The 27,985-nt window shown below is 47.4% G+C and overlaps 1 protein-coding gene across 1 annotated transcript in view; it reads right to left on the bottom strand.

The window, feature by feature from the left end:
• Positions 1–1,588: 1,588 nt before the first annotated feature.
• The window catches only part of TEX14 (testis expressed 14, intercellular bridge forming factor), a gene marked incomplete at both ends in the record, with an annotated part of 675,561 nt that continues 649,164 nt past the window's right edge, over positions 1,589–27,985 (bottom strand). The window contains 2 exons of the mRNA XM_082248092.1: positions 1,589–1,656; positions 16,996–17,061. Of these exons, the coding sequence (XP_082104218.1) occupies positions 1,589–1,656; positions 16,996–17,061 (134 nt within the window). The remainder of the gene's footprint in view (positions 1,657–16,995; positions 17,062–27,985) is intronic.

The raw sequence follows: 27,985 nt of genomic DNA, 5'->3' as shown, positions 1-27,985 counted from the left end.
AACATATGGGTGAATAGGGCTTAGGGGGCACACACTGTAGCAGTGGGTGAGGGGTGGAATGCCTGCAATGTAAAAATCATCCTGCTGTTGGTTACCTGAACACACCAGTTTGCCTCGGCCACTTACCACCATGGAGGAGCAGACTCAGTAACCAGTCCAATCTGAAAGTGACATAATGGCACCCAAGCCCTGCCCTTTGAACAATGGATATGTGTGCAGCTGCTGAAGGACCCCAGAGGCGACATGGGGCAAGCCTATTGCTTGTATGAACTAGGCATGGTAGCTGCAATAGGATGCAGCACATGGGATGGGCAAAAATAACAACAAAGGGGCATACAGTAGGCACCTTCAACCAAACAGGTGCTCACTAGACTCAACGAACATCTACTCTCCCTATCCCCAGGAAACCCAAAGGTGTAAAAGTGTGAGAGAAACTTTGCTGCTGCCCAAGAGGGCAGGGAGCTGCAGACAGGGGATACCAAAGTACATGCTTAAAAGGCCAGACCCAGACTTACCATCCTAAGTAGTGAGAGTCACAGATGTCTAACAGGATTTACAGTACCCTGCTTAAACCACTCTGGATGGGTGTAACCCCGAGAAGTCATCAGGGGCGGGGTCACACCTTATGGAATGCTGATGCTTTGGACCTGTAGAGCACCCTGCGGCCTACTCCACGTTATGTACAAAGTACCAAGAGGAGCGCCAAAAGCAGGGTCCAGTACCGAAAGCAACATTATAGGTAGGCCCCACTTTTTCTCCTATAGTGGGGTCCAGGCACACTCTCTGCAGCATGTCCAGGGCACTGCTCTAGAAGCAATTCAGTCTGAGAGAGACGGGTATGTAGCTTGTGTACTTTGAAGTAGGAATTCACTCAAGAAAAATGACAGGTAAAGCTAATAACAGTTGAAAGAAGACACCCATCAACATAGGACACTAGCAAAAACTCAGAATTGCTAGGAGCAGGAGAGGTCAATTGGGGGTCCCAACAGCTCTGTTTGCCAGTGTCCAATCACTTGAAGGTGGTATATAAACCAGTTATCCATTAATATGTCTGTGTTAATGAGAAAAAACCAAAATGGGCCAAGGTCATGCAACAAACAGTTTTATTAACTTTTTAACAGTATGAACAAAATGTATCAGAAGACACATCAAACAATCTAATGACAAACATTCTTATGTCATTTGAACATAGAAAAAATGACTAAATATAAAGACAAGGGCCAGTCATCAAGCTTTACTTGGCACATCAATTCTGCTTATCGCTTTACCCTAAAAGACAAAGAATAAAAATACATTTATGGTTGGATTTTTCAAAACATATGTATATATTTATTATTAAAAAATAGTATGGTACCTATAGACACCCTTAACCTGATACTTTGTCCAGGTGACAATAAGGCTGTGCATAAACTATCAACTATTACAACAGACAGGCCTGTTTGAAAATTCTATTTTGACCCCCTATTGTTCCTCTTTACAAAACAAAATAAAAAGTTGTTTCAAGGGCCTATGTGAAAGCACACATGATAAAGGGCATAAACAATATTAAAAAAAAAAAAAAAAAAGTTACCTTTTTTTACCTGTTTATTTAGCTGCATCTTGTCTTGTTGTATTTGCAATATTGTCTGTAAAGTTTTTTCTTGCTGTCTGATGTGTCTTAATATTAAAAAACGGAATTTTTGTAAAATCTTACTGTAAAATTCCTTTCTCTGAGTCCTCCGACAGTCGCCGCCCACTCACAAGTCTTCACCAATGGGTATTGACCTTTGCTCCGCAGGAGTAGCTAGGCAACAAGAATTGTTAATACAAAGCTTTTAGCATAGACACACCCCCTAGGGGCTGTCCCCTCAGTCAATACCTCCCTTTACCAGCATTCCCAACTCAGTTTGGTAGCATAGCAGTAAGAGTACACAAAAACCCCAAAAGAGGGGCGGGGGGCGGCGACTGTCGGAGGACTCAGAGAAAGGAATTTTACGGTAAGATTTTACAAAAATTCCGTTTTCTCTTACATCCTCCGACAGTCGCCGCCCACTCACAAGTCTTTACCAATGGGATGTCCCAAAGCAGTGTAGACATGAGGGGTGGGAGACGCAACCGTAGAAAGGCAACGCAGTACCCACATCAGAGAAAAGAACCTTACCCCAGTAAGAGAACCAACTGGGCAACAGGAAAAAATGTGCTCAACAGGAGCAACAACCCAGGAAAAACAAGTAACCCAGGGGTAAAACACCCCAACAACCAAGGGCCCATGAAAACAAGGGTCCCTAGGAGACTGCCGCACTGAGAACTTTACGGCCAAAGGAGGCATCAGCCGATGCCTGAACATCCACCTTATACAACTTTGAGAAGGTGTGAACGGACGACCAAGTCGCCGCCTTACACACCTGGGCCACAGAAGCCTGATGACGGTAGGCCCAAGACGTACTCAAAGACCTGGTAGAGTGTGCCTTCACAGGGAAGGGAGGAACCTTCCCCTTCAAGGCATAGGCTTGTTCAATGACCTGTCTGATCCATTTGGCGATGGTCGCAGCCGACGCAGCCATGCCCTTCCGAGGTCCCTCAGGAAGGACAAAGAGGGAATCCGACTTGCGAAAAGATTTAGTGGACGACAGGTAAACTCTGATCGCCCGGACAACATCCAAGGAATGTAAGGCAACCTCCTTCGGATGCTTAGGCTTCGCGCAGAGCGAAGGCAAGACAATGTCTTCATTCAGGTGAAATTCCGATATCCTTTTCGGAAGAAAAGATGGGTTAGGCTGCAGGACCACCTTATCCTTGTGGACCACCAGGTAGGGAGAATTGCAGGACAAAGCTGCCAGCTCCGACACCCTGCGAGCCGAAGTGATCGCCAACAAAAAGGCAACCTTCTGAGACAACAAGATCTCCCTGATCTTTTCAAAGGGAGCCTGTTGCAACACGGACAGAACCAAGTTCAAGTCCCATGGAGGTAAAGGGTCCCTCCTAGGAGGGGCCAAATGTCGCACCCCCTGAACAAAGGTGCTAACCAATGAATTAGACGCCACAGGGCATTGAAAGAGAACGGCCAGCGCAGAAATCTGACCCTTAATCGTGGCCAACGCCAAACGCTGGTCCACGCCCGTTTGAAGAAAAGCCAACACTCTCGACACCGAGTATGAGCGAGGGGAATACCCCCTGGACTCACACCAGGCAAAATACGCTTTCCAAGTACGGTAGTAAATCTTCCCCGAAGAGGCTTTCCTAGCCTTGATCAAAGTGGGAATGACCTCAGGGGAGAGACCCCTATCCTTCAGGACCTGGCTTTCAACAGCCAGGCCGTTAAAGCCAGCGACTGTAAAGCAGGATGGAATATCGGCCCTTGAGACAGGAGATCTTCACGGAGCGTCGACCGCCAGATTTACGAGGTCTGCGTACCAGGACCGGCGAGGCCAGTCCGGCGCCACCAGAATCACCTTGTGCGGTTCCGAGGCTAACCTGTGAAGAAGCCTGGACAGCAGCTGAATCGGTGGAAAGGCATACATCAGACGATACTGATGCCAGGGCGCCACTAACGCGTCTGCCCGAGGATCGCGCGTCCTTGCCACAAACCTTTCCACCTTGTTGTTCAGACGAGACGCGAACAGGTCCACATCTGGGGAACCCCACTTCGCGCATAACATCTGGAAGACATCCGGGTGAAGGGACCATTCTCCCTGGTCCAGGGTCTGGCGACCCTGCCAGTTCTCCACCCCCGGAATGTGAACTGCCGTTATCGCCGGGACGTGCGTCTCGGCCCAAGACAGAATGTCGGCTACTTCCCGAGCCGCTCGGGCACTCCTGGTGCCCCCTTGGTGGTTGATGTAAGCCACCGCGGTGGCATTGTCCGTCTGAACCCGAACCGGACGGTCCCGAAGCCGGTCCGTCCATCTCAGAAGGCAAAGCTTTATCGCTCGCAATTCCAGAATGTTGATCGGGAGGGAGGACTCCTCCTCTGACCAAGTTCCCTGGGCTGATAGAACGCCCAGAACACCACCCCAGCCCGACAGGCTGGCATCCGTGGTGAGCACCGTCCACGATAATGGACGAAAAGACTTGCCCTCCGACACCGCCGGGGACTGGAGCCACCACAGAAGATCCCTCCTGGTGTCGTGGCTCAACGAGATCCGCAGATCCAGGGATTGCGGCCGCCCGTCCCACTTGGTCAGAATCTCCGCCTGGAGACCCCGCGTGTGAAACTGGGCAAAAGGGATCACCTCGAAAGACGAGACCATTAGACCTAGACATCTCATGCATGTCCGGAGAGACGAGTGCTGGTTGTCCCTGAGGGACCTAACCTCGTCCTGAAGAGTCCGAAGTTTGTCCTCCGGCAGGAAGACCTTCGCTTGGACAGAGTCCAGAATCATTCCCAGGTAGGGAAGGCGAACCGAAGGACACAGAGTCGACTTCGGAATGTTTATGGTCCAACCGAACTCCTGCAGAGTCCGCATCGTGGTGGACAGGTCGGTCACCAGGCTCTGACTGGCGTTTGACCGTATCAGGATATCGTCCAGATACCCCAAGACAGCAATGCCCTGTGCTCGCAACAGGGCCAGAACTGGCGCCAGCACCTTGGTAAAAACCCGCGGAGCCGAAGCGAGACCAAAAGGTAACGCCACGAATTGGTAGTGATCCTCCGCAATGGCGAATCGAAGGTATCTCTGATGACCCTCGAAGATGGGGATGTGTAGGTACGCATCCTTCAGATCGATGGAGGCCATGAATTCCCCCGGACTCAGGGCAGCCACCACTGAGCGCAGGTATTCCATGCGAAACTTGCGAACCCGCACAAAGCGGTTCAGAGCTTTCAAGTCCAGAATCGGACGCACTTTGCCCTCCTTTCTGGGCACAGTGAACAGATTGGAGTAAAACCCCCGAAATTTGTCCCGATGAGGCACCGGGACCACCACCTCCTGGGCCCGCAGGTCCCGCACCGCCAGGTGCAAATCCTGCAAGCGCTCCAGAGACAGCTGAAGATTTGAGGGAAAAAATCTGTCCGTCGGCCGAGAGAGAAATTCGATTTTGTAACCGGATCGAACGATTTCCTGAACCCACCTGTCCCGAATGCGGGCCAGCCAAGGTTGTAGGAAACCGCGCAGACGTCCCCCCACCCCAGAAACGGGTGAGGGCGCCCCTTCAGGCGGAAGTGGTATGGGAAGTTGAACCGGACTGGCCGGACTTCTGCTTCCCTGCCCACGGCTTCTTCTGGGAGCCTTGGCCCTTGAAGGGCTTGCCCTTGGACTGCGACCGAAAGGCACGAAAGGACCCCTGAGAGGGCCTAGACGAGGAATTCCGCTTACCACGGAAAGACCTATGCTTGAAAGACTGGGGCAGGAGAGTACTTTTGCCCCCCGTAACCCCTTTTATCAGGGTATCCAAAGCCTCGCCAAAAAGGCGAGACCCCGCGTAGGGAAAATCCGCCAGCGTCTTGCGAGAAGATTGGCCGACCGACCAATTCTTCAGCCAAATCAGACGACGGTTCAGTAGCGCCACGCCGGACAGGCGCGCAGCCAAGGGAGCTAACTTCAAGTCCGCATCGCACAAGTACATGACACCCTGATGGATCTGGTCCACCATAGCCAACGTGGTAGGCGGAGCGGAATCAGCCGCCAAGGTGCGCCTGAGCATCTTGGTCCAATCAGCAACAGCCTGTGCCGCCATAATGGAAGCAAAAATAGGCTTCAGCATAGAACCAGCCACCATATAGGCATGACGGGCAAGAGACTCTATTCTCCTGTCCGTAGGGTCCCGGAAAACTGGGGTATCCTCGGAAGGCACCGCAGTAGCTTTGTTCAAAACGGCTACCGCGTGATCCACCGGAGGCGCCACACACCAACGCTCGTCGGTGGCAGGTGCAAACGGATAAAGCAATTTAAACTTATTTGGCACAGTAAAGGGCTTCTCTAAATTGCGCCACTGTTCATTAACCGTATGGTGAAACTCAGCAGGGCAGGGAAAAACCTGCGCTGATTTGCGAGCCCTCTGTGTTCCAAAGGAAGACATCCTAGCAGGAGGAGTAGGCTCATCCTCCAGGTGCAAGGTGTCCTTTATGGAAGCAATCAGCTCATTCATGAGTGCAAGCTCTTCAGGCGAGCCAAGGGGAGAAACATCAACCCCCTCCACCTCAGGCTCCCCCTCAGACCCCACAAGGTCCAAAGATGAGCGGGACCCCGAGAAGGGTACGCCAGCCACAGCAGAGGAAATGGATAACCTGGCCCTTTTTGCGGATCGTTCAGCCAGCAGCATCTGCACCTGAGACACCAAGGAAGCCACTACAGTGGTCAGATCGGCCCCCTCGGGGGGTGCAGCAGCCCCCTGGTCCCCCACCAGGGCGGGGGCAAACTTGCTATCCTGAGAATCCATGCCCCAGTACAGAAAAGTATAAAGGTACTGGCCCTTTAATACCACGGTGAGCGCAGCCCACCGCACACTGCTGTATGCACTGACCCCGCAGGGATAGACAAATACTGAGCAAGGAAAGACAGGACAAGAAGGTAAAAACCTGGAGAGAGCACACCAGACTGCTGCCACTGATCGCTGTTCCCGGAGAAAGAGGAAATGATGCAATGCTGACTGACTGATATGGCCTATGGAAGGCTCCAGCAAAATGGCCGCTCGCCGAGGGAAAAGGCTACAATAAAATGGCGCCGCCATGTGCATGATGAGTATCGCCCGCCAAAATGGCGGCGAATGGTGCCAAAACACGGCGCTGCATAGGGACAGGGCCGGTCACAGTATACAGGCAAATAAAATGGCGGATCGCCGCAGCGACCGCTGCACACACACGTCTGCACACAAAACTGCACCCAGAGCATAATAAACAGCAGAGCAGGATGGCCCCCCCTCGCAGCCCACAGGCAGAGCAGCCACACAGGGATCAGACAGGGAGCCCGCAGTTACACAGACATGGAGGGTAATACACAGCCACAGACTGACACCCATACAGAAGGTCCCCACACAGAAGGTGCTTACCGTACCAGATGGCGTGGGGAGCCGTCTCCAGCGACAAACCGCTATCAGGGCAGACAGGGAGTGCCGCAGCCAGGACGCTTGTGGAGCGCAGTCATGGCGTCCAGTGAGGTAGCCACCTCACAGGCAGCATCCCTGCAGCGAACAGGGATGGGTCGTTCAATGTGCCAGGGTAAAACCTAAGCTGAACGGTCGATGGCAGGCTGGGGATCCATCTGGCTCTCGGCCCTGGGATCCAGGGCGACCAGTCCGAGACCCAGCTCCGCATGATGATTCTTCATCAGAAGATCCCTAAACTAAGGCTGACAAAAATAACAGCTAGCAAGGAAAAGAGAAAAAATACTTGAAATAAAATCAAAGAAAGGGTAGAAGGCTGAGACTGAGCCCCAGCACAGGATAGCCAGCTACTCCTAAGCTAGGCAAAGTCAAACTGAGTTGGGAATGCTGGTGCAGGGAGGTATTGACTGAGGGGACAGCCCCTAGGGGTGTGTCTATGCTAAAAGCTTTGTATTAACAATTCTTGTTGCCTAGCTACTCCTGCGGAGCAAAGGTCAATACCCATTGGTGAAGACTTGTGAGTGGGCGGCGACTGTCGGAGGACGTAAGAGAAAATATGATTTTTGTAAGATCTTACCGTAAAATCTTTTTCTCTGATGTTTGTCGACTGACGCAGCCTCATCTCCATGAGTGGAGTGGGTTTATGCTCCTCCCATCAGGAGTAGTTTAGGCAGGAAAATCTGAATACACACGACCAGGGGGCTGTCCCTCTAGGCCAGGGGTGAGGAACCTTTTTTCTGCTAAGGGCCATTTGGGTATTTATAAAATAATTTGGGGGCCGTATAAAATTATCAACTTAAAAATCTGCCTGCCTGGTCAAACATTTAATTAACTTACCCCTAATGTGATGGCTGCAACTGCTTCTCTTTGGTGAGGTGTGTGATGTTAGCTGGTATTGATGATGATGCTACTCGCAACTGGTTTTTCAGGTTTGTGTCGGTCAGTCTGGAGCGCACTCGACTCTTTGTGGTGGTAAGTTTTGAAAGAACTGCTGGTGGGTACTTCTGGAGGGTACAGCTGGCTGGTACTGCTGGTGGGTACAGCTGGCTCAGGCTGGTACGGCTGGCCTGTACTGTGCTGTGGGTACTGCAGGCTGGTACTGCTGTGGGTACTGCTGGCTCAGGCTGGTACTGTGCTTTATGTACTGCTGGCTGGTACTGCTTGCTCTGGCTGGTACTGCTGGTTGTGGCTGGTACTGCTGGTTCTGGCTGGTACTGCTGTGTGTGCTGCTGGCGGGAAATGCTGGTTAGCAGCGGCGCCGCGCTGGAGGAAGAGGCAAAGTTTCCTGTATTGGTCACAGACAGAGTTCATTTGATATCACTCCGCTGTGACTCACTCAGACTGTCAGAACAGAGCCGGAATTATACAGGAAGCATCGGCTTCTTTTTGACAGATCAGCTGAGAGACTCAGCTGCACGGGGGGCCGGACCAAATGACTTTGAGGGCCGCATACGGCCCCCGGGCCTTAGGTCCCCCACCCCTGCTCTAGGCATAAACCCCCACTGCACAACCCAGCACATCAGTTCAGTTTAAAAACAGTGAAGACAACAGAACCAACCCCCAAAACAGAGGGGCGGATGTTGCTTCTGTTGCAGGACATCAGAGAAAAAGATTTTATGGTAAGATCTTACAAAAATCGTATTTTCTCTATCGTCCGTCGACAGGCGCAGCCTCATCTCCATGAGCTGAGTGGGACGTCCCAAAACAGTATAGGCATGAGGGATGGGAAAATTCAACCAGACAGTAATGTCAACTCCAAAAGGCTAAACGTAGCCAACCGGGCAACATAGAGCTCAACCAAACAACAGGAGCTCACCCAGATAAAAAACACAGAAGAGAAGTTCAAACAAACATTCTCTTATGAAACAGCAGCCTGCAAAACCTTGCGGCCAAAAGAGGCATCCGAAGAAGCCAACAAATCCACTAAGTCGCTGCCTTACAAACTTGTACAATAGAGGCCTGATGGCGAAAAGCCCAAGAGGCACTCAGCGCTCTAGTAGAATGTGCCTTCACAGGGAAAGGAGGAACCTGAACCTTGATCGAAAAAAAAGGCTGAACAACCGTCTGCCTGATCCATCCCGAAAAGGTCGCAGCAGAGGCAGCCAAACCTTTGCGAGGACTGTCTGAGAGAGAGTCCGACTTCCCCAAAGACTCAGTAACCGTCAGATAAACCCTTATAGTTAGAACCACATCCAGAGAGTGCAAAGCAACTTTATTGTGATGTTTAGGCTTAGGACATAAGGAAGACAACACAATGTCTGCATCCAGGTGAAAATCCAACACCACCTTAGGAAGAAAAGACGTATTAGGTTGGAGGACCACTTTATCCCTGTGGACCACCAAATAAGGCAAATGACAGGACAACGCCGCCAACTCAGAGACTATCGGAAGTGATAGTCACTAGAAAGGCAACCTTTTGCGACAAAGAAAGCAGAGAAATCTCCCTAGTATTCTCAAAAGGAGGCTTTTGAAGAACAGACAAAACCAGATTAAGATCCCAAGGCGGTAACGGGGATCTCCTTGGAGGAGCCAGATGACGCACCCCCTGAAAGAAGGTGCGAATCAAACTATGAGTAGCCAACAGACATTGGAAGTAAATAGCCAAGGCTGAAACCTGGCCCTTGATAGCACCCAATGCCAAGCGCTGCTCAACCCCTTTTTGTAAAAAGGACAAAACCCTAGCTACAGAAAACAAGTGAGGGTGCAGCTGCAGCAATTCACACCAATAAATGTACGATTTCCACATACGATGATAGGTCTTCCTAGATGTCAACTTCCTGGCCTTCAAAAGGGTAGGAATCACAGAATTAGAAAGACCTCTATCCCTCAACACCTGTTAAACAAAGCTGTTAAAGGAGAAGCTGTTAAAGGAGAACAGCAGCCAAGCTGTTTCTGGAGAAGAGACGCTTGAGGGGGGATATGATATCAATGTACCCTAGCATAAGGAACAAACTTTTCAGATAAAGGGAATACAATAAGACACGTGGCCACTCACTAAAACTGGAGGAAAAATGGTTTAACCTTAAAATACGTAGGGGGTTCTTTACTGTCAGAGCAGTAAGGATGTGGAATTCTCTTCCACAAGCAGTAGTATCAGCAGGGAGCATCGATAGTTTCTAAAAACCCAAGACAAAAGGTACCGTGCATATAGGCCCTTACCCCTAATTGATATGAGGACACAAAAGATAGAGAAAAGTGGGGCTTTACGGGCCAGCGGGAGTAGAAGGATGACGCACAAACCAACTTCTAAAAATAATTTACATTTTATTAGATTGCACTCCCACTGGCCCGTAAAGCCCCACTTTTCTCTATCTTCAGTTTCAAAAAACTATTAAATGAGCACCTTAAAGACCACAACATACAGGGGTATACAATGTACGGTTAACAGCAAACACACACACACACACACACACACATCATAGGTTGAACTGGATGGACTGATGTCTTTTTTCAACCTCACAAACTATGTAAAGCCAGCGATTGTAAAGCAGGATTGAAGATCGCTCCTTGAGATAGTAGATCTTCCCGCAAAGGAAGACGCCATGGAGGATCCACGACCATTTTTACCAGCTCTGTGTACCAAGACCGCCGGAGCCAGTCTGGTGCCACCAGAACGACTGGAATGCCTTCCATCGCCACCCTGCGAAGGAACCTTGGCAAGAGAATGAGCGAAGGGAAGGCATAGATCAGGCGATACTGACTCCAAGGAGCCACCAGAGCGTCTATGGCGTCGGCCAGAGGATCCTGAGACCTGGCCACAAACCTCTGAACTTTCCTGTTGAGGCGAGATGCAAAAAGATCAACGTCCAGGGTCCCCCACCGAACACACAGGAGATGAATCACCTCCGGATGCAGGGACCACTCCCCCTGATCCAACAGCTGATGACTTAGGTAATCTGCATATCAATTCTCCACACCCGGGTTGTGGACTGCGGAAAGAGCCAGAATATTGTGTTCCGCCCATAGCAGAATCTCGACCACCTCCTTGGCTGCCAGGGCACTCCTGGTGCCCCCTTGATGATTGATGTAAGCCATGGCCGTGGCATTGTCCGACTGGACCTGAACCGGAGAGCCATGTAGCCGACTAGTCCAGTGAAGCAGGCAGAGCTTCATCGCTCTCAGCTCCAGAATATTGATCGGCAAGGAAGACTCTTCTGATGCCCAAGTCCCCTGACCACAGAGCTTCCCCAGCACTCCACCCCAGCCCGATAGGCTGGCGTCCGTGGTGACCACCGTCCTAAACACCGGCAGGAAGGACTTGCCATGGCACAAGACAGGTGACTGGATCCATCAAGAGAGAGTCTACTTCGAGAGATGGCTCAACCAAATTTTCTGGTCCAATGATCGAGGATCTCTGTTCCATTGTGACAGAATCTCTTTCTGCAGCTGTCTCTTGTGAGACTGAGCAAACGGGACTGCTTCGAAGGTCGAGACCATCAGATCCAGTGCCCTTATGCAAGCCGCAAGGAGGACTGATCGGTCTCCATCAGCAATTGGACCGCCCTTTGCAACTTCTGAAGCTTGTCCAAGGGAAGGAAGACCCTCGCCAGGGCAGAGTCGAGGATCAGCCCCAGAGAGGTGACCCAATTTAGGGCAGATTTGGTGACATTGATTGTTCCCCAGAAGTCCCGAAGGGTCCGAATTGTGATGGAGATGTTTTCCAGCAGATTCGAATGGGAAACTGCTCGCAACAGGAGATCCTCCAGATACCCCACAATGGAGATACCAAGTCAACGCAACAAGGCAAGCACAGGGGCTAGTGAGCTCTGGGAGCCGAGGCGAGACCAAAGGGTAACGCCACCAATTGAAAGTGCTCTTCTGCCACCGTGAAGCGGAGGAATCGCTGATGTCCCTCGATCATGGGGACATGGAGATACACATCTTTGAGATCGTTGGAAGCCAGAAAATCCCTCTGATTCAAAAATTCCACCACCGACCGAATAGACTCCATTCGGAATTTCTGCACCCGCACAAAGCGGTTCAGAGCCTTGAGGTCCAAAGTTGGATGCACCTTGCCCTCCTTTCTGGGCATGGTGTACAGGTTTGAATAGAAACCTTGAGAGCGTTCCTGTAGGGGAATTGGCACAATCACCCCTTGAGCCAGGAGATCTCGCACAGCCTCCCGCAGATCCTTCAAACACTCCGGAGACAGGTGAAGATTTGACTGAAAAAAACAGTCACCTGGCCGGGACCAGAATTCGATCTTGTACCTAGAACAAACCAGTTTGCGAACCCATTTGTCCTGAATGAAGGAAGTCCGGAAAAATTCGGAACGGCTTTTTTTTCTTGCGCCCCAGAGGCACAACAAAAAAAAAAATGTTTATAAGCAGAAAAGGAGGGACCCCGCTTAGTACAGGGTGTCTTACGCTTGGAGGATTGAGGAAGAAGAGTACTCTTTCCGCCAGTCAGGCCATTGATTAACTCATCCAATGAGTCACCAAACAACCTGTCTCCCAGAAAGGGGAGATCAGCTAAGGCTTTCTTAGAAGCTTGGTCAGCCGACCAGCTCTTCAATCAGACCACACGTCTTGAAACAATGCCCATGGCCAAGACCCTGGCCACCAGGGGAGCCGCATTCATCATAGACGCATCACACAGGAACACCAGAGCCTGGATCACCTGGTCCAACAGTTCCAGCTGTTCCAGAGGAACAGTCTTGGGGTCCAAAGGCTCTCGCAACTCCCTAATCCATTCCGTCACCATCTGTCAGACTAGCACAGACAAAAAAAACGGTTTCGAAATGGAACCTGCCAGCACGTGCAGATGGCGGGAAAGGGATTCCACTGGAACCATAAAAACTGGGGAATCCTCCACAAGCACAAGAGTAAATTTGTTTAATCTGGAAACAGGATGGTTCACTTTAGGTGGCACCATCCAACGGTTGGAAACCTTTTCAGCAAAAGGATACCGGCGTTTAAATCGCTTTGGCACCACTAAGACGTGCTTAACATGCCGCCATTGGTCATTCACAATATCGTAAAAAGTGTCGGGACAAGCGAAAACCTTGTCAGCTTTTGGAGACTTCTGGGAGCCAAAAGCCACCCGCGTCCCTGTCGACGTGGGCTCATCAGCCCATTTTAAAGTATCCTGCACTGAAATAATCAGGGCTTCCATCAAAGAACGTTCCCGCGCTGCAGCTGAAGAAGACAGGTCCTCTTCACCATCTGACTGCGAGGACAGCGACTTCTTGTGAAGGGGAGCATCCGGGGCAACCACATAAGCCTCTGAATCAGAGGACATCTCCACAGATGGAGAAGGCAGTGTTTGTTTACAGCTATCAACCTTTTCATGATTAAATCAACTTTAGTTGCCAGGCTGTCCAGGGCAGCTGAAATTGCGGCCAGTGACTGCGATCCGGACTGTCCGGGAGTCGCACAGGGTGGGCCTGAGGGTGAAATTTCAGTTTGGGACTCCATAGTGCAATTTGCAAAAAAATGGAGTACTGTAGCTTTAAGAATGCCGATCGCGGTATCCACCATCGATCGCAGCGGTCTGCAGGGAGCCCCTTGAAACCAAACTGATAGCAGAAAGTGCAAGGATATTCCCGCAGGGACCCTCAATACTTTACCACATCAGTCACACAGCCTCCTGAATCTTCCACAGCATGGAGAGAGAAGAAGGAAGTGACCTTGGCTCAGCAGCAAGAAGTGACCACACAGGAAGTGATGTCGCCTGATAGGGATACACTGCCAAGTATTTCACCAGGGCTACACAAGGATGGATGCCCATACAAAACAATAGGAAGCTGCAGGGAAAATGGCTGCCCCATACAATTCTATTGCCCACACCTAAGATGGCGGCGCCCACAGCACACCATGCGGCTAGGGACCGACACATGAAGGCCTCAGGAACCACAACAGGGACCAGCAAGCCCAAGGTACCATGTCACCCCCCCTGAGCGCCAGAGCACTCCAGACACACAGCCCCGGCAGGGACAGGGAGAGGGAAGCACACACAGACCGGGCACCGGGCAGACCAGGGGATATCTTGGGAGGCAGATTCCAATTATCCCCAGGGGAGGGCCCACATCCCCCCAAGGCCAGCAGGGGCAAGGGGGGCACAGTTACCAACTACACCATGAACCAGGTGGGCTCTGCTCCGGGTATACTGCCTCCCACCCGAAGTGGGAATGCTGCGAGCCAAGGGGTAGGCTGCAACTCAGGGCATTCCAGGTCGTTGTGTCCCGCCGAGGCATCTGCTCGCAGGCTCGTCCCCCTCCGGACAAGGGGGCACCATCGTGCCTAGGCCTAGGTCGGGAACTATAACCTGCTCACGCACGTAGGCCAGACTGGGGGGACCATAGGATCTAGATTATCCAGTACAAAGCCCCAGCGGACATCTTTGCTTGTAGATCATCAGGAAATTCTTCCCTGAACACTAGCTAGCAAGTGAGTAAAGAGAAATAAAAGAAAATATTCTGAAAAGAATAAAAAACTGAGACTGGATTCCCAGCAGGAAACCTAGGTCTACTCCTTCTCTAAGCAGAAAAACTGGTGTGCTGGGTTGTGCAGTGGGGGTTTATGCCTGGAGAGACAGCACCCTGGGCCTGTGTATTCAAATTTTCCAGCCTAGACTTCTCCTGATGGGAGGAGCATAAACCCACTCAGCTCATGGAGATGAAGCTGCGTCTGTTGACGGACAATAGAGAAAAATGTGCTAACTGTGATTAACTGTAACAACACAGATTACCACACCACTGTCATTTCAAATTATTTGCACAAAAAGTGGTGTTAAGCTATCACTGAAATGGCTAGTAAAATTCTTCAAGTGTGCTGTTCTTCAAAAGCCTGTTCTCAATGTATTCACTGAGATATACCCTACACCTAGGCAGGTGTGAAAAAACTGCTGTAAATTAACAATGCTTTCAGAAATAGAAGTGTTAATAGTTCAGTTCCTCAAAGGACAAAATGGAAAGTATATGAACAGAGGAGAAATTAAAATGAAATCAATATTAGGTGTGACCCTTTGCCTTCAAAATAGCATCAATTATTCTAGGTACGCTTGCATTAGGATGCAAGTAGGTTGTTCCAAACATCTTGGAGAACTAACCAAAGATCTTTTGTGGATGTGGGCTGCCTCAGATCCCTCTGTCTAGTCATGTAATAAATAGACAGACTCAATGATGTTAAGATCAGGGCTCTGTGGGGGCCAAACCATAATTTTCAGGATTCCTTGTTGCTACTTATGCTGAAGATAGTACTTTATGGCATTGACTGTATGTTTGTCCTGAGGCAGAATACATTTGGGGCCAATAATACACCTCCCTGATGGATAAATATCTGCCTGTATTTCTCATCATTAAGGACACCGTTGATCCTGACCACATCTCCAACTCCATTTGCAGAAATGCAACCCCACACTTGTGGGTATCCAAGAGATTAGATTCTCTCCAGGGTAGACATTCCAATGGTAGGTCAGTAAAAGATCAAGTTTGAGCCACTGTTTGTGGCTGACTTCTCTGTACCAGGCAATCACCCAAGAGAGACAGAACGCTTATAAATATTTCAGAGGGTGATATTGGGATCAGGGCTCTATGGGGGCAGAATAAGTCTAGGGGCAATCACACTCCTCCCTGATGGTATAGCATGATTGATAAGTTTCTGTCTGTATTTCTCAGCATTGAGGACACCATTAACCCTGACCACATTTTCAACTCCATTTGCAGAAATGCAGCCCCAGACATGCAAGGAACTTCCACCATGCTTCACTGTTGCCTGCAGACACTCATTATTGTATTGCTTTCCAGCTCTTTGGTGAACAAACGGCTTCCTGCTAAAGCTAAATATTTCAAATTGAGACTCATCAGTCCAGAGCACCTGCTGCCATTCTTCCAGCACTCCAGTTCCTATGTTTTTATGCATAGTCTTGTTTCCATGTCAGAGGTATGGCTTTTTGGCCGCAATTCTTCCATAAAAGTCACTTCTATCCAGACTACACCAGACAGCAGATGGTCGTACCTGGGTCCCACTGGTTTCAGCAAAGGTTGCTGTTCATACTGCTCCTATACAAGCTGAAGCACGTGTGAAACAGGCCTAAAACAGCATCTGTTTTCTCATCTTCCCTAATTGGTGCTATAATGCCATTAGGCCCACACAACCAGGGACTTAGGGGATATATTGAAGAGAAAGACCTCCAAGGTGGTATTCTCAGAAATCCTACCTGTGCCTCGAAGCCACACCAGAGAGGCAGCAGGAGCTTAGGGAACTTAAAAATTGGCTGAGGAATTGGTGTAGGAAGGATGGTTTTGGGATCTGGGATAACTGGGCTGACTTCTTTGTCTGTTACCAGCTCTTTAGTAGGGACAGACTGCACCTTAACGGGGAGGGTGCAGCTCTGTTGGGGGAGAGGGTGGCTGAAAAGTTGGAGGGGCTTTTAAACTAGGTGGTGGGAGAGAGGGATCAGAGGAAGCAAAACCCAACATTGAGTAAAGGTCAGAGGGTGCTAATGGAGGCATTAGCGATATTATAACCATAAAACCTAAACCAGGGGTGAGTGAGTGAGTTGGCAAAACAAAATTACAGCCACAGTCCTGCATTGTACAGCGATTCGGGATCGCGGGCAGAATCACTGCGATTCCTTCCTCGATCTGGAATGCCATGGTGTGAACAGAGCCTTATGGTTCTTTGAAGCCCCCCAAAAAAAGGACTTTGTGTTTGTTTGATTTTGTTTTCTTATGGAGTCAGTGGCTGGTTGTAATGAGACCCACAACCTCTCAGTGTACGCTCAGGTTAATGCCCCATTAACAATTTCATTTTTTGGGGGTCTTCAGACCTCATTATCAACACATTGCTAAACTATTTTTTGCTTTTTCCATGTATACAACCATTTGTATGCACAATTTTCCAGAAAATAGGCAGTTGCCAAGATTCAGTTTGGAAGTTTCAATGCACAAGGCAAGAATATGTGTTTTCTAAAAAACCCAAAGGACTCACAAACATTTTGCTTTATTTGGTAAATAATTTTTTGTTGACTTACCACAATTGTTGGTCTTTTCATTCTCACTTGAAAGAGAAGTGATATCCATACTTTGACATTCACAATCTGTGTACAAACAGGGTTCTTGAAATGAGCAATATTGATTTTGACATGTTGTCACATAAAAAAGAAAACCATCTTTATTTTATCAATTTGTGTTTGTATATCCTCCCCAAAGTGTGGAACAAGTGCAGTTGGAAGTGCTTATGCACACTGTGAGGGTTGCTCTTTAAAGCCTAGGATGTATGTGATCTTTAAGCGAAATAATAAAAAGCTTACTGTAAAAAGGCCCTATACAGACATAAGGTCTTAATTTTACTGGTGTGCGGAGATATTTATCCAAGTAGGATTCACCCAGCATTTTTTTGCTGCAATTCGCCTTATGTATTAAGCAGTATCCACTGGACAAATCTTTTAAGACTGAATCCTGCCATGATGCCAGGCTACTAGTACAGTAGCAGCTATTTTTCACCTTCTGGTAAATTTATATGGGAATCTTTTGGTCAAACCTAAAGCCCAACTCTGGGAAATCTTTTTTTTTTTTTTACCCCTTAACTGCTTGTATTTTTATAGGGATGAGCACAAAGGTCATACTCGCCTGATCTACTGATCCTCTGGAAAACTGCACTCCCCATGGTCTATCGATGGACTGTTCCTGTCTATGGAGCATGCTCTGAGCGTGCTGATGTCAGGAAAATTCAACTTTAAAGACTGCTGGAGCGCTGGACCAATGGGTCAGATAAGTATATCTCCCATAGAACAAAATAAGCATTGCACGGGGGAAAAAAAAGTTTTGTCTGGAGTTCTGCTTTAATAAATAACAGGGGTGTATTAATTTACATAATAAACAAGCAAAAAATTGGGGGAGCAAACCCTGAACATGTATATCTAAAGCCGGTGCAGCTATGGACCAAGCAACATGTATATTAAAAAAGAATAGCGCAACCATGCAAAAGAAATGACTATCAGATATGGAGACAATCCATAAATAAAAATGGGGGTTAGTCCCACCATATGGCCATATCGTGCTCAAGCCCACCACTGCGTCAAAGTACCCCATTATCAGTGGGTCCTACACTATCCATAAAAAAGGGGTGAATCCAGCCTCTCTTACCCTTGGAGACAACACTCCTTGCTGGGAAGGTGTGCTAATGCACTGCAGGGGACTCCTCCTATATCTACTTGATAGAGGACACCAATTGTCTCTTACCCTTGGAGACAACACTCCTTGCTGGGAAGGAGTGTTGTCTCCAAGGGTAAGAGAGGCTGGATTCACCCCTTTTTTATGGATAGTGTAGGACCCACTGATAATGGGGTACTTTGACGCAGTGGTGGGCTTGAGCACGATATGGCCATATGGTGGGACTAAACCCCCATTTTTATTTATGGATTGTCTCCATATCTGATAGTCATTTCTTTTGCATGGTTGCGCTATTCTTTTTTAATATACATGTTGCTTGGTCCATAGCTGCACCGGCTTTAGATATACATGTTCAGGGTTTGCTCCCCCAATTTTTTGCTTGTTTATTATGTATTCGGTCTGACCAGACTTATGTGGTTGAGCATCCCATCCCCCACACACACACCTGTACTCTATTGGTGTCCTCTATCAAGTAGATATAGGAGGAGTCCCCTGCAGTGCATTAGCACACCTTCCCAGCAAGGAGTGTTGTCTCCAAGGGTAAGAGAGGCTGGATTCACCCCTTTTTTATGGATAGTGTAGGACCCACTGATAATGGGGTACTTTGACGCAGTGGTGGGCTTGAGCACGATATGGCCATATGGTGGGACTAAACCCCCATTTTTATTTATGGATTGTCTCCATATCTGATAGTCATTTCTTTTGCATGGTTGTGCTATTCTTTTTTAATATTAATTTACATGCAGATGATTGCATGTTTTTTGCTATTGAAAATTACATTATATCTGTTATATACAGTAGTTGTGTATGATGATCAGAATATATCCCATATTTTATATCCAATCCCAAATCAGGATTGTATTGTTTTCTAGCATAATAATCCTCTAGTAGATAATATTATGATTGGCAATATCACATGTATAGAAAAGTTTACATATACAAGTTATTGTGTAGCAATCTATGTACTATAACTGTATATGTATCCACATAGTTCTGATCCTACTAAATGTGAAATATATAGTATATAGGTAAATCTATTATTTCTAATCAATATATATACTGTATTAATAAAGTATACTCATTAAACTGTGTTACCAGATCTGAACCTTACAGAGATATATAATAGAAATATCCGATGGCAATGCCTGTACCATGAAAAAATTGACATTTTTACAACAAATCAGTTATAATAATTTTTACCACATATTTTTCTCCAGGGCATACATGGTGGTTAAAAGAGGCAATTGCCTGATCACACAACAAATTAATTGTTATCTACCTCAACCAATGGGAAGAAGTTTCACCTTCTGGGCTAGGCTTATTATAATTGTATGGCCTTTTTGTCCAAAACAGTATATAGGAGAACCCAGACGAGACATAGGGACACTTACATTGACAGACACTCATACACACACACAGATCCACATACATCATCCATAATACTCCATCATACTTTACACCCTCATCATCACGCCTCATACTCTGAAAAACTTGAAGGACGCAAGACGCAAGCTCCTCCTTAACCACACACTATTTTGGGAAAGGCAGCCATCTTAGGAAACTCTGGTAACGACCATTGTGAGCCGGCAACCATTGTGGAAGGGTAAATATGTTTTATTGATTTTTGATTATTGGTATTCTGCTTATTGTGTGCTCAGGATATTTAGATTATAATCCCCAGTTGTAACAACTATTGTAGGTTTTTCTTTAACTTTATTTTTCTAAATTTTACTATTCTTTGTTTGGTGCTATATTAGCAAACCAGTTCCACGTTTTAAGTAGTTTAACTCTCATTCCAACTGCAGAGGAGTAACTGTTGGCTACGCAAATCGCAGACGTTTTAGTTCTTGATTATATGGTTTTTACTACTTTTGGGAGAAAGTAATCCTTTCAGTTCATTCATATCACTGAGCAGAAACCTATTAACCTCCCTAGCGGTCTGGTTATGTCAGAGTTTTTGTGCTTAAAGCGGTAAATTGTTTTGCATGGAAATATGTTGTTTTATATTTTAGGCCTGTAATTCTTAGGAATAACTCACTTAAATCTGTCCACACAAGAGTCTAGTAGACATCCCGGGTATGATAAAGTTTGAAACACTAAATCATAATGAAATAATGATAATAATAAATTTAATCAAATTATTCATTGTTTTCGAAGTGGAGATATTTCATTATGAGGGAGAATCTGTACTCTGACATGACCGTGCCAAAGAATGGAGTGGCAAGTAATGTATTGGTTGTCCAATACCACTTCTGCAGGGGTTTCCCCACCACTCCCTGAAGAATTATTAGGCCCAGAAATTTCAAAATGTCATCTTTGGTCACTGGTTCCCACTTTCTGCATCTTGCAAACTTCGGACGCGTATCGCATTGTTGCTCTTTGTACCGGTTTGTCTCGGTAACTATTTTTTCAATAACCTCATCGGTCAGAAATAATTGTAGGTATGCTAAGGGGCTGTCATGGTCAATGTCAACTTTCCTACCAGGTGCTCCAGTAAATGGAAATCTTGGGGGCGCTGCCTGATCCATACCGCAGTCAATAGAGCACCAAGTCCGCACATCTCTGAGTGCAGTCGCAGAATCATCGATGTTGTCACTTTTAGTACCTGATGACAAATTTTCCCACTAATCGCTATCGCTCAGTTCTTCAAATAATTCCCATATACCATCGCTGTTTTCCAGTTCCAATAGCGTTTTTGAGCTAAAAGAACGCTTTTTGGACGCCATGGACATTATCAATTTTCCAGGCACAAAGTACCGCAAAAAGTACAGGCAGGGCACTGGAAAAGCCTCTATGTGAAATGGCATGATACAAAGATGTAATCCTAACAGATTACACTATATCATGTCATTTTCTTTTCTTTAATCTCCCGCCGGTTCTACCCCCCTGGGGTAGAGGAGTATCATTCTGGGGTAATCCCGAGTGGGACTCGGGGTTACCGCTTTTGGCACTGAATATTAACCCCCGAGCCACACTCGGGAATACCGCTAGGAAGGTTAAATAGTGTTGCAATTAAAGTTTGTATTTTATGTGAGATTTTGTTTTATGTCACCTATATCTAACTATTTACTGTGAATACATGTCTTGTGAATAAATATATATTCCCTATTTAATCTGTATTCATATTGATTGGTATATGCTGTTAAAAAAAATTAATCGATAAAAAGAACTCGTTATAATTATCGTTCGGTAAATTATTCTCAAACGTATAACGCACAACACATTCATTAAGGGACAAAGGATTCAGTTATTCTGCTAGCATTGGGTTTTCCAAAAGCAGTCCAACTGAAAGGTGGGCAACACAGCAAAGAAACGATAGTAAACCCACAAACAGAATAAAACGGGGGGGGTAGCCTGTAGCTCAAAGAGCTACCCAAAGGGCCTTATGTCTAAAGCTGGCATCAGCTGAGGCTTAAACATTCACCTGACAAAACCTACCAAACAGTTTAACAGAGGACCAGGTGGCAGCCTTCAAAATTTGGTAAAGAGCTGCCTGATAAATAAAAGCCCAAGAGTCAAAGATCTAGAAGGTGGAATTTGTCCTTAAGAGCAGAAGCTTGAACATTGATCTGTCTGAGCTGCTAAGAAATGGTGGAACAAGGAGTTGGTTCTCCTTTAGGCCCCTTTCACACATACGGTCCGTTTGTTAGTTTTTCATCCATCCGTTGACGGATGAAAAATGGACATCAATGCATCTCTATGTAAAAACGGATGACAACGGATGATCATCTGTTAACATCCGTTTTCATCTGCTTCCGTTAATGTCCGTTTTTTGGAATGGATGAATGTCCTATTTTTCAACCGTCAAAAAAACGGATTGAATGAAAAACGGTCTGTTTTTCATCTGTTTTTGCATTGGTAGTGGATGTAAGAAAAACGGATGAAAAACTGATGAAAACAGACGAAAAACGGATGAAAAACTGATACATTTTGACGTGACTAAACTGATAAACTGAACGGACCGCATGTGTGAAAGGGGCCTTAGGGGAGCAGCCTAGAATGACAAAAAAGAGAGTCAATCTTTCTAATGGAAGCTGTGGCAGTGAAGGGAAATTTTCTTCAAATTTTTCTTCAAATTCTCAAAACCAGATTGTAAGAAAGGTTAGAATTAATTCCATGGAGCATTTCTCAAGACCTAGGCTTCAACAGCCATAATGTTAAACCCAGCGACTGTAAAGCAGGGTGGTAAACTGGACCTTAAGATCTGGTTATCTGGGGTAGCTTGCCAGAAGTTTTATCAATTCAGATTACATCTGCCTGGGCCAATTCAGAGGAGTGTCTAGGAAGAAAGGCTTAGATGAGGGTATCATTTTGTCAAAGAGCTACCTGAGCATCCTATGCCTCATGCCCGCAGGCTCCTAGGACCATATGACTTAAAATACAAGAGTATTTCTCTGCACGTGAGCTACAGGTGCTGTGTGCAATCGCACTTAGAATTCAATGGTTGTTCTTGCATAAACACATGCTTGCTCAAAGACAGAAGTGCAGTGCCTGCAAACAGAAGTAAAAACCCTTAAACCTTTCCTCCACTGGCATAACTGCAATAACCCCTTGGAATTAAAGATCTGGAAAAGCAGAATGGAGGTTTGTGAACATTTCAGAGAGACACAGGTATGTTGGAAAACATGAAGAGTGAAGCAGGTGTCTCCTGAAGACAGGAGCAATGGGGGGGGGGGATAAGTTACCTCACAATGATGGAAAAAAGCGACAGGAACAGAACAGTGGGTGCACAACACTCTATCTAATGTTGCAACATGTAATTCATCATTGTTTTCATTCATTAACCCTTTCTGCAGAAACCTTCAGAATTGGGGTGTAATGGTGGCACTTAATAATACCTAAAAGTGTAGTAGTTCTTGATGCTTAGCATAATGGCATACTTAATAAAAGTTTTCAGAGAATGGGTCTCACCAGGGGCTGTCCTGGAAAGAATTCTGCGCTAACATATCTAACAGATCTTCTTATCTGAAGTATCTGAAGGTTTGGAAGGCCTGGGAAGTGCCACTGGCAGAACCCCCTGCCTGCTTCAGGCATGTCTTGCAATGTTCGATCTGGTGGGGGTCTAGGTAAGGCCTCCCAGGAATCACTGAAGATAGGCCGATCTGGATAGTTGCAAAGAGAGTCCAGCTTGGCAGCTAATAGGTGTCTTGATTAAATGAAAAATATATGGATAGGGGCGCATGCGCGAGGTCGCGGAAGATGGCCGCTTAGCTTCCGTGCTCCGCGCCACCGGACACTCACCTTCCGACGCACAAAGCACTGCTCCGTTCCAGCGACGACTCCTCACTCTCCTCGGCTTGCTGACACCGCCGGGCACACAGGGGTATGCACCGAGCGTCCAAATATAACCAGAAGAAGCGGTCCCAGATGAAGGCAGCTCCGGCCGGGAGGGGCAAGATGGCGCCCGAACCTCCGGAGCCTGATGACTCCACGCGGCTCTCCTCTTCCTCCTTGGCAGACAGCCTGCAGCAATTCCCCGTGGACCTGGTAAGCCCAGTTCCCCCGGACTCTGATGCCATGCTAGCTAAATTCAGGGCTATTGTCAGGGATGAGATAGCCACAGCTTCCCGCAAGCTTTCCTCAGACCTCATGCAGGGCCTCAAAGAGCTTGGGGGCCGCACTAATCAATTAGAACACAGAATGGACTTAACTACCACAGTTTTAGGGGGACATGAAGATGAGGTGGACAGGCTTACTGGGGAACTTAATATACTCCGTGATAAGCTGGAGGATGCTGAAAATAGGGCTCGCAGGGATAATCTCCGTATACGGGGATTCCCGGAGACTGTCACTGATTTACAGGGCACAGCCACTGCTTTTTTTCAAGAACTGGCTCCTGACATTCCTTTGGAACGCTTGGAATTTGATAGGATTCACAGATCCCTGGCTCCTAAACCAACGGATGGCCCCCCTCGAGATGTCATAATTAAATTTCACTACTATCGCACTAAGGAAAGACTCATGCAAGCAGCCAGGGAGCACTCTGATCTTTCCGTTTAGAACTATTCACTTCAACTGTTTGCAGATCTTTCCCCGGCCACCATAGCCCGCCGGAGATCTCTGAAACCCCATTTGCAAATCTTGCAGACCCACAAAATCAAATATAGCTGGGGTTTCCCCTTCAAGATCTCATTCACAGTTCAGGGCCGCCAATTTCATGCTACCTCTCTGGCAGACCTGCGCAGCCATTTCCAGGACTTGAACTTGGATCTCCCCTCCTCTCAGACGGCCCCCACGTCCTCGTCTTCAGCTTCCAAGGCAAGACCATCTACATCATCCTCCCCCTCCAAGCCGCCATCCCAAGGATCCCACCATGGTTCCCAGGCCCTCCATTCTCTTCAGGCTCAACGTTTCCATGATGTCCCTATCAAGTGATCTCCGCCGGACTCCATTTTTTGGGGGTTTTTTTGGCTCTTTTTCTTTTGTCTTCTAGGTGTACCCCACAGTTGGATGACTTTGCAGGGGTCCCTGTGATATACCATTAGGTCGGATGCACCCTCTGTCACACCCTCCTGGTTGTGAGGGGATGAGGGCTGACGTCCTGCCTCTAGTTGCTCATTTTTTTTTTCTTTTTACTGTTCCACTTCTATTTTTATGATGCCGTCATTTTGCACTAACTGATTGGGACTCCCAATTGTTTTTGTTGTTGTGTCTCGAATGCCTTATTGCTATACTGTGATACTGTGAAACCATTTTTATGGTTATTTTTACACTTTTCCTGTGCCTTATACTCTTTGCATGCTATTTCCCCTTTTTTTGATCCCACTGTGCAGTCGTTGCTGCAGTGCTATTTTTTCTACAAGTTTTTGCGGCACCTGGGGGTTGGGTGTTTTTGTGCACCCCCCGGTGCCTGCTTCTATTTTTCTATATTGGTCGGAAGGGTCTGGTGGACCACCGCCCCCCTGTTGCGTCGGTTCTTGTCCAGGATCATGGTCCTGGCCAACCCCCGATGCATTTGTGGTCCTTCGGGCCCACACCTAGATGCATTTATGCGTTACCATTTCAGTGATTTTGCTATGTTTATTATTATGTCTTTCTGTTCCCTTTTTTGTCTCTGTCTCCCTTTTCTTGGCTCTTCTCCTTTCCTCTTTGTTTTGTCTCCTTTTCTTTTTCCCAGGTCCTGTGGGGCTGGCATCTCGGGGTAAGTTACTCTTTTTTGTATTTCCTTTTTAATGATGCTTAATTGGTTGTCCTTGAATGTACAAGGTCTGAACTCTCCCCAAAAGAGGGTTAAAGTTTTTCGATTTTTACGTCAAAAGCAAATAGATATAGCACGTCTCCATGAAACCCATTTTTCTTCCTCCTCGCACCCCAAATATTTTGATGCTCAATATCAGCAAGTGTTTCTAGCAAATGGCCCAACTAAGCAGCGGGGGATACTGATTGTGTTTCGCAAAGCTGTTCCTTTTCGTTGTGATAAGCAAATAGCGGACCCCGACGGTAGATACCTTTTGCTTCAGGGTCTCCTTCAGGACACTGAAGTGACCATTATGAGCTATTATGCTCCTAATTCTAATCCAGGCCCCTTCCTGTCCCATGTCTGCTCCCTTCTCATGTCCCATGCCAAGGGCACCTTTCTCCTGGCAGAAGACTCAAATACTGTACTGAATCCTACATTGGACAAATATCCCCCTGAGAGGGTCGCTTCCTCATCTGCTGCCAAACGCATTGCCTTCTCCTTACAATCCTCTGACTTTGTAGACCTGTGGCGTGAACTGCACCCCAGTGGTAGGGACTATATGCATTACTCACACCCTCACCATTCCCACTCCCGTATAGATCATGTCTTTATGTTACGGAAACATCTCCCCCTGGTTCAATCTGTCTCTATTTTGGCTGTCCCCTGGTCGGATCACGATCCCCTTTTGGTGGAATGTAAGTCCATTTTAAGCTTGCCTCATCGTTCTTCCTGGATAATGAATGACTCCCTATTATCCTTTGCGGATATTCAAAATGAGCTTTTACAAGCCTCCAAGGAATATTTTGATCTCAATACGGGCTCGGTCTCCTCTCCGGTGATGCTATGGGAGGCATATAAGGCAGTTTTGCGGGGCTGTGTTATTCAAATAGCTTCCAGGCGTAAATGGGAACGCCTGAAACTTCAGCAAACGTTAGAGGCTCGTCTAGACTGCCTTTCCACTACTTTTAAACAGGCTCCGACCCCTACCAACCGCAGGCTATTGGCCCATTGCCGGGTTGAGTTGGACTTGTGCCTTACTGATAAGGCGGAAAGGACCCTACGCTGGTCCCGCCAAATGTGGTACGCCAAGGCCAATAAACCAAATACAATGTTGGCTAATAGGTTGCGGACCTTTACCCCTAAATTCACTCCTGTCACTTTGCGCACTCGCCATAATGTGCTCACCAGTAACCCTCTTCGGGTTCTGGAGGAATTCCGTAGTCGCCTTGCTGGACTGTATTCGGCTCCGGCACAGGCTGACCCTCAGGCTGCGGATGCTTTTTTACAACATGTTTCTCTGCCCACGCTTTCAGCCTCTCATGTGTCTCTTATGGATCGTGATATCCAGGAATCCGAAGTTTTACAATGCATTAAGGACCTGAATGTAGGTAAGAAACCTGGTCCGGATGGTTTTAATGCATTGTTCTATCGGAAACTTGCTACTGTTTTGGCTCCCCCCTTGACTGCGATGTTTAACGCTGTTAAAAATGGACAATCTCTCACCCCTGACCTCTTGACAGCTAATATAGTCATGTTGCCTAAGCCGGATCGGGACCACTCTTCGTGGGCTAACTTTCGCCCGATCTCCCTTATCAACATTGATATGAAACTACTAACCAAAATACTGGCCACACGCCTGAATTCTTTCCTCCCCTGCCTGATTGAGAAGGATCAAGTCGGTTTTGTGCCCCGCCGGCAGGCAGGGGATGCTATTCGGCAGATCATCCAACTGCAACATTTTGCTCTTCAACGGCGCATACCCCCTATGCTGCTGTCCCTAGACGTGACTAAGGCTTTTGATACCTTGTCTTGGCCTTATCTTATGACTGTCCTCCGCCGCTATGGTTTTGGTCCCTCGTTTTTGTCCTGGCTGTCTGCCCTCTATGATTCCCCTCAGGCCCATATCAAATACTACGGATTTGAGTCACTCCCTTTCTCTATTGGCCGGGGTACCAGGCAGGGTTGCCCGTTGTCCCCCCTTCTATTTGTTCTGGCATTGGAGCCTCTAGCCGAAGCGATTCGCTCTCACCATGACGTCTCGGGCATTGAAGTGGCGGGCTCCCACCATAAGATATCTTTATTTGCGGACGACATTTTGCTGTCCCTTACTTCACCAAGGATTTCGTTGCCTAACCTTTTGGTCCTTTTGGACTCGTTTGCTGTCTTTTCTGGTCTGCATATCAATCCTGCCAAATCTAAAGCGATGTCCGTTTCTTTGCCCCCTGAGGACGTGGTGGCTCTCCAAGCGGCCTTTCCTTTCAAATGGCACCCTGCTTTATCCTACTTGGGTATTAAGCTGTCTCCCACTTATGACGGTCTTTATGCTGTTAATTATCCGCCCCTCTTCCGTCATTTGACGGACCTGCTCTCTTCTTGGTCCCATCTCTCCTTATCTTGGTTCGGTAGGATCACAGAAGTTCGTATGACCTATCTCCCTAAACTGCTATACTATTTTCGTGTGTTACCGGTTCCTATTCCCTCCCATATCTTACGTATTCATCAGCGTAAAATTTTGAAATTTATTTGGGGCTCTTCTAGACCCTGCATTACAGAGGTTGTAAACTCGATTTTTTTTTCTTTTTTTTCACCCTGCAAGAGAAAGACATAATGAGCTAGTATGCATCGCATACTAGCTCATTATGCAATACTTACCTTAGAACGAGCCCCCG

Source organism: Pelophylax lessonae, assembly GCF_965119305.1.
Source record: "Pelophylax lessonae genome assembly, chromosome: 2".
NCBI classification, from domain to species: domain Eukaryota; kingdom Metazoa; phylum Chordata; class Amphibia; order Anura; family Ranidae; genus Pelophylax; species Pelophylax lessonae.
Note: the sequence above shows the minus strand (reverse complement) of the source record. Positions and strands in the feature narration are given on the sequence as shown.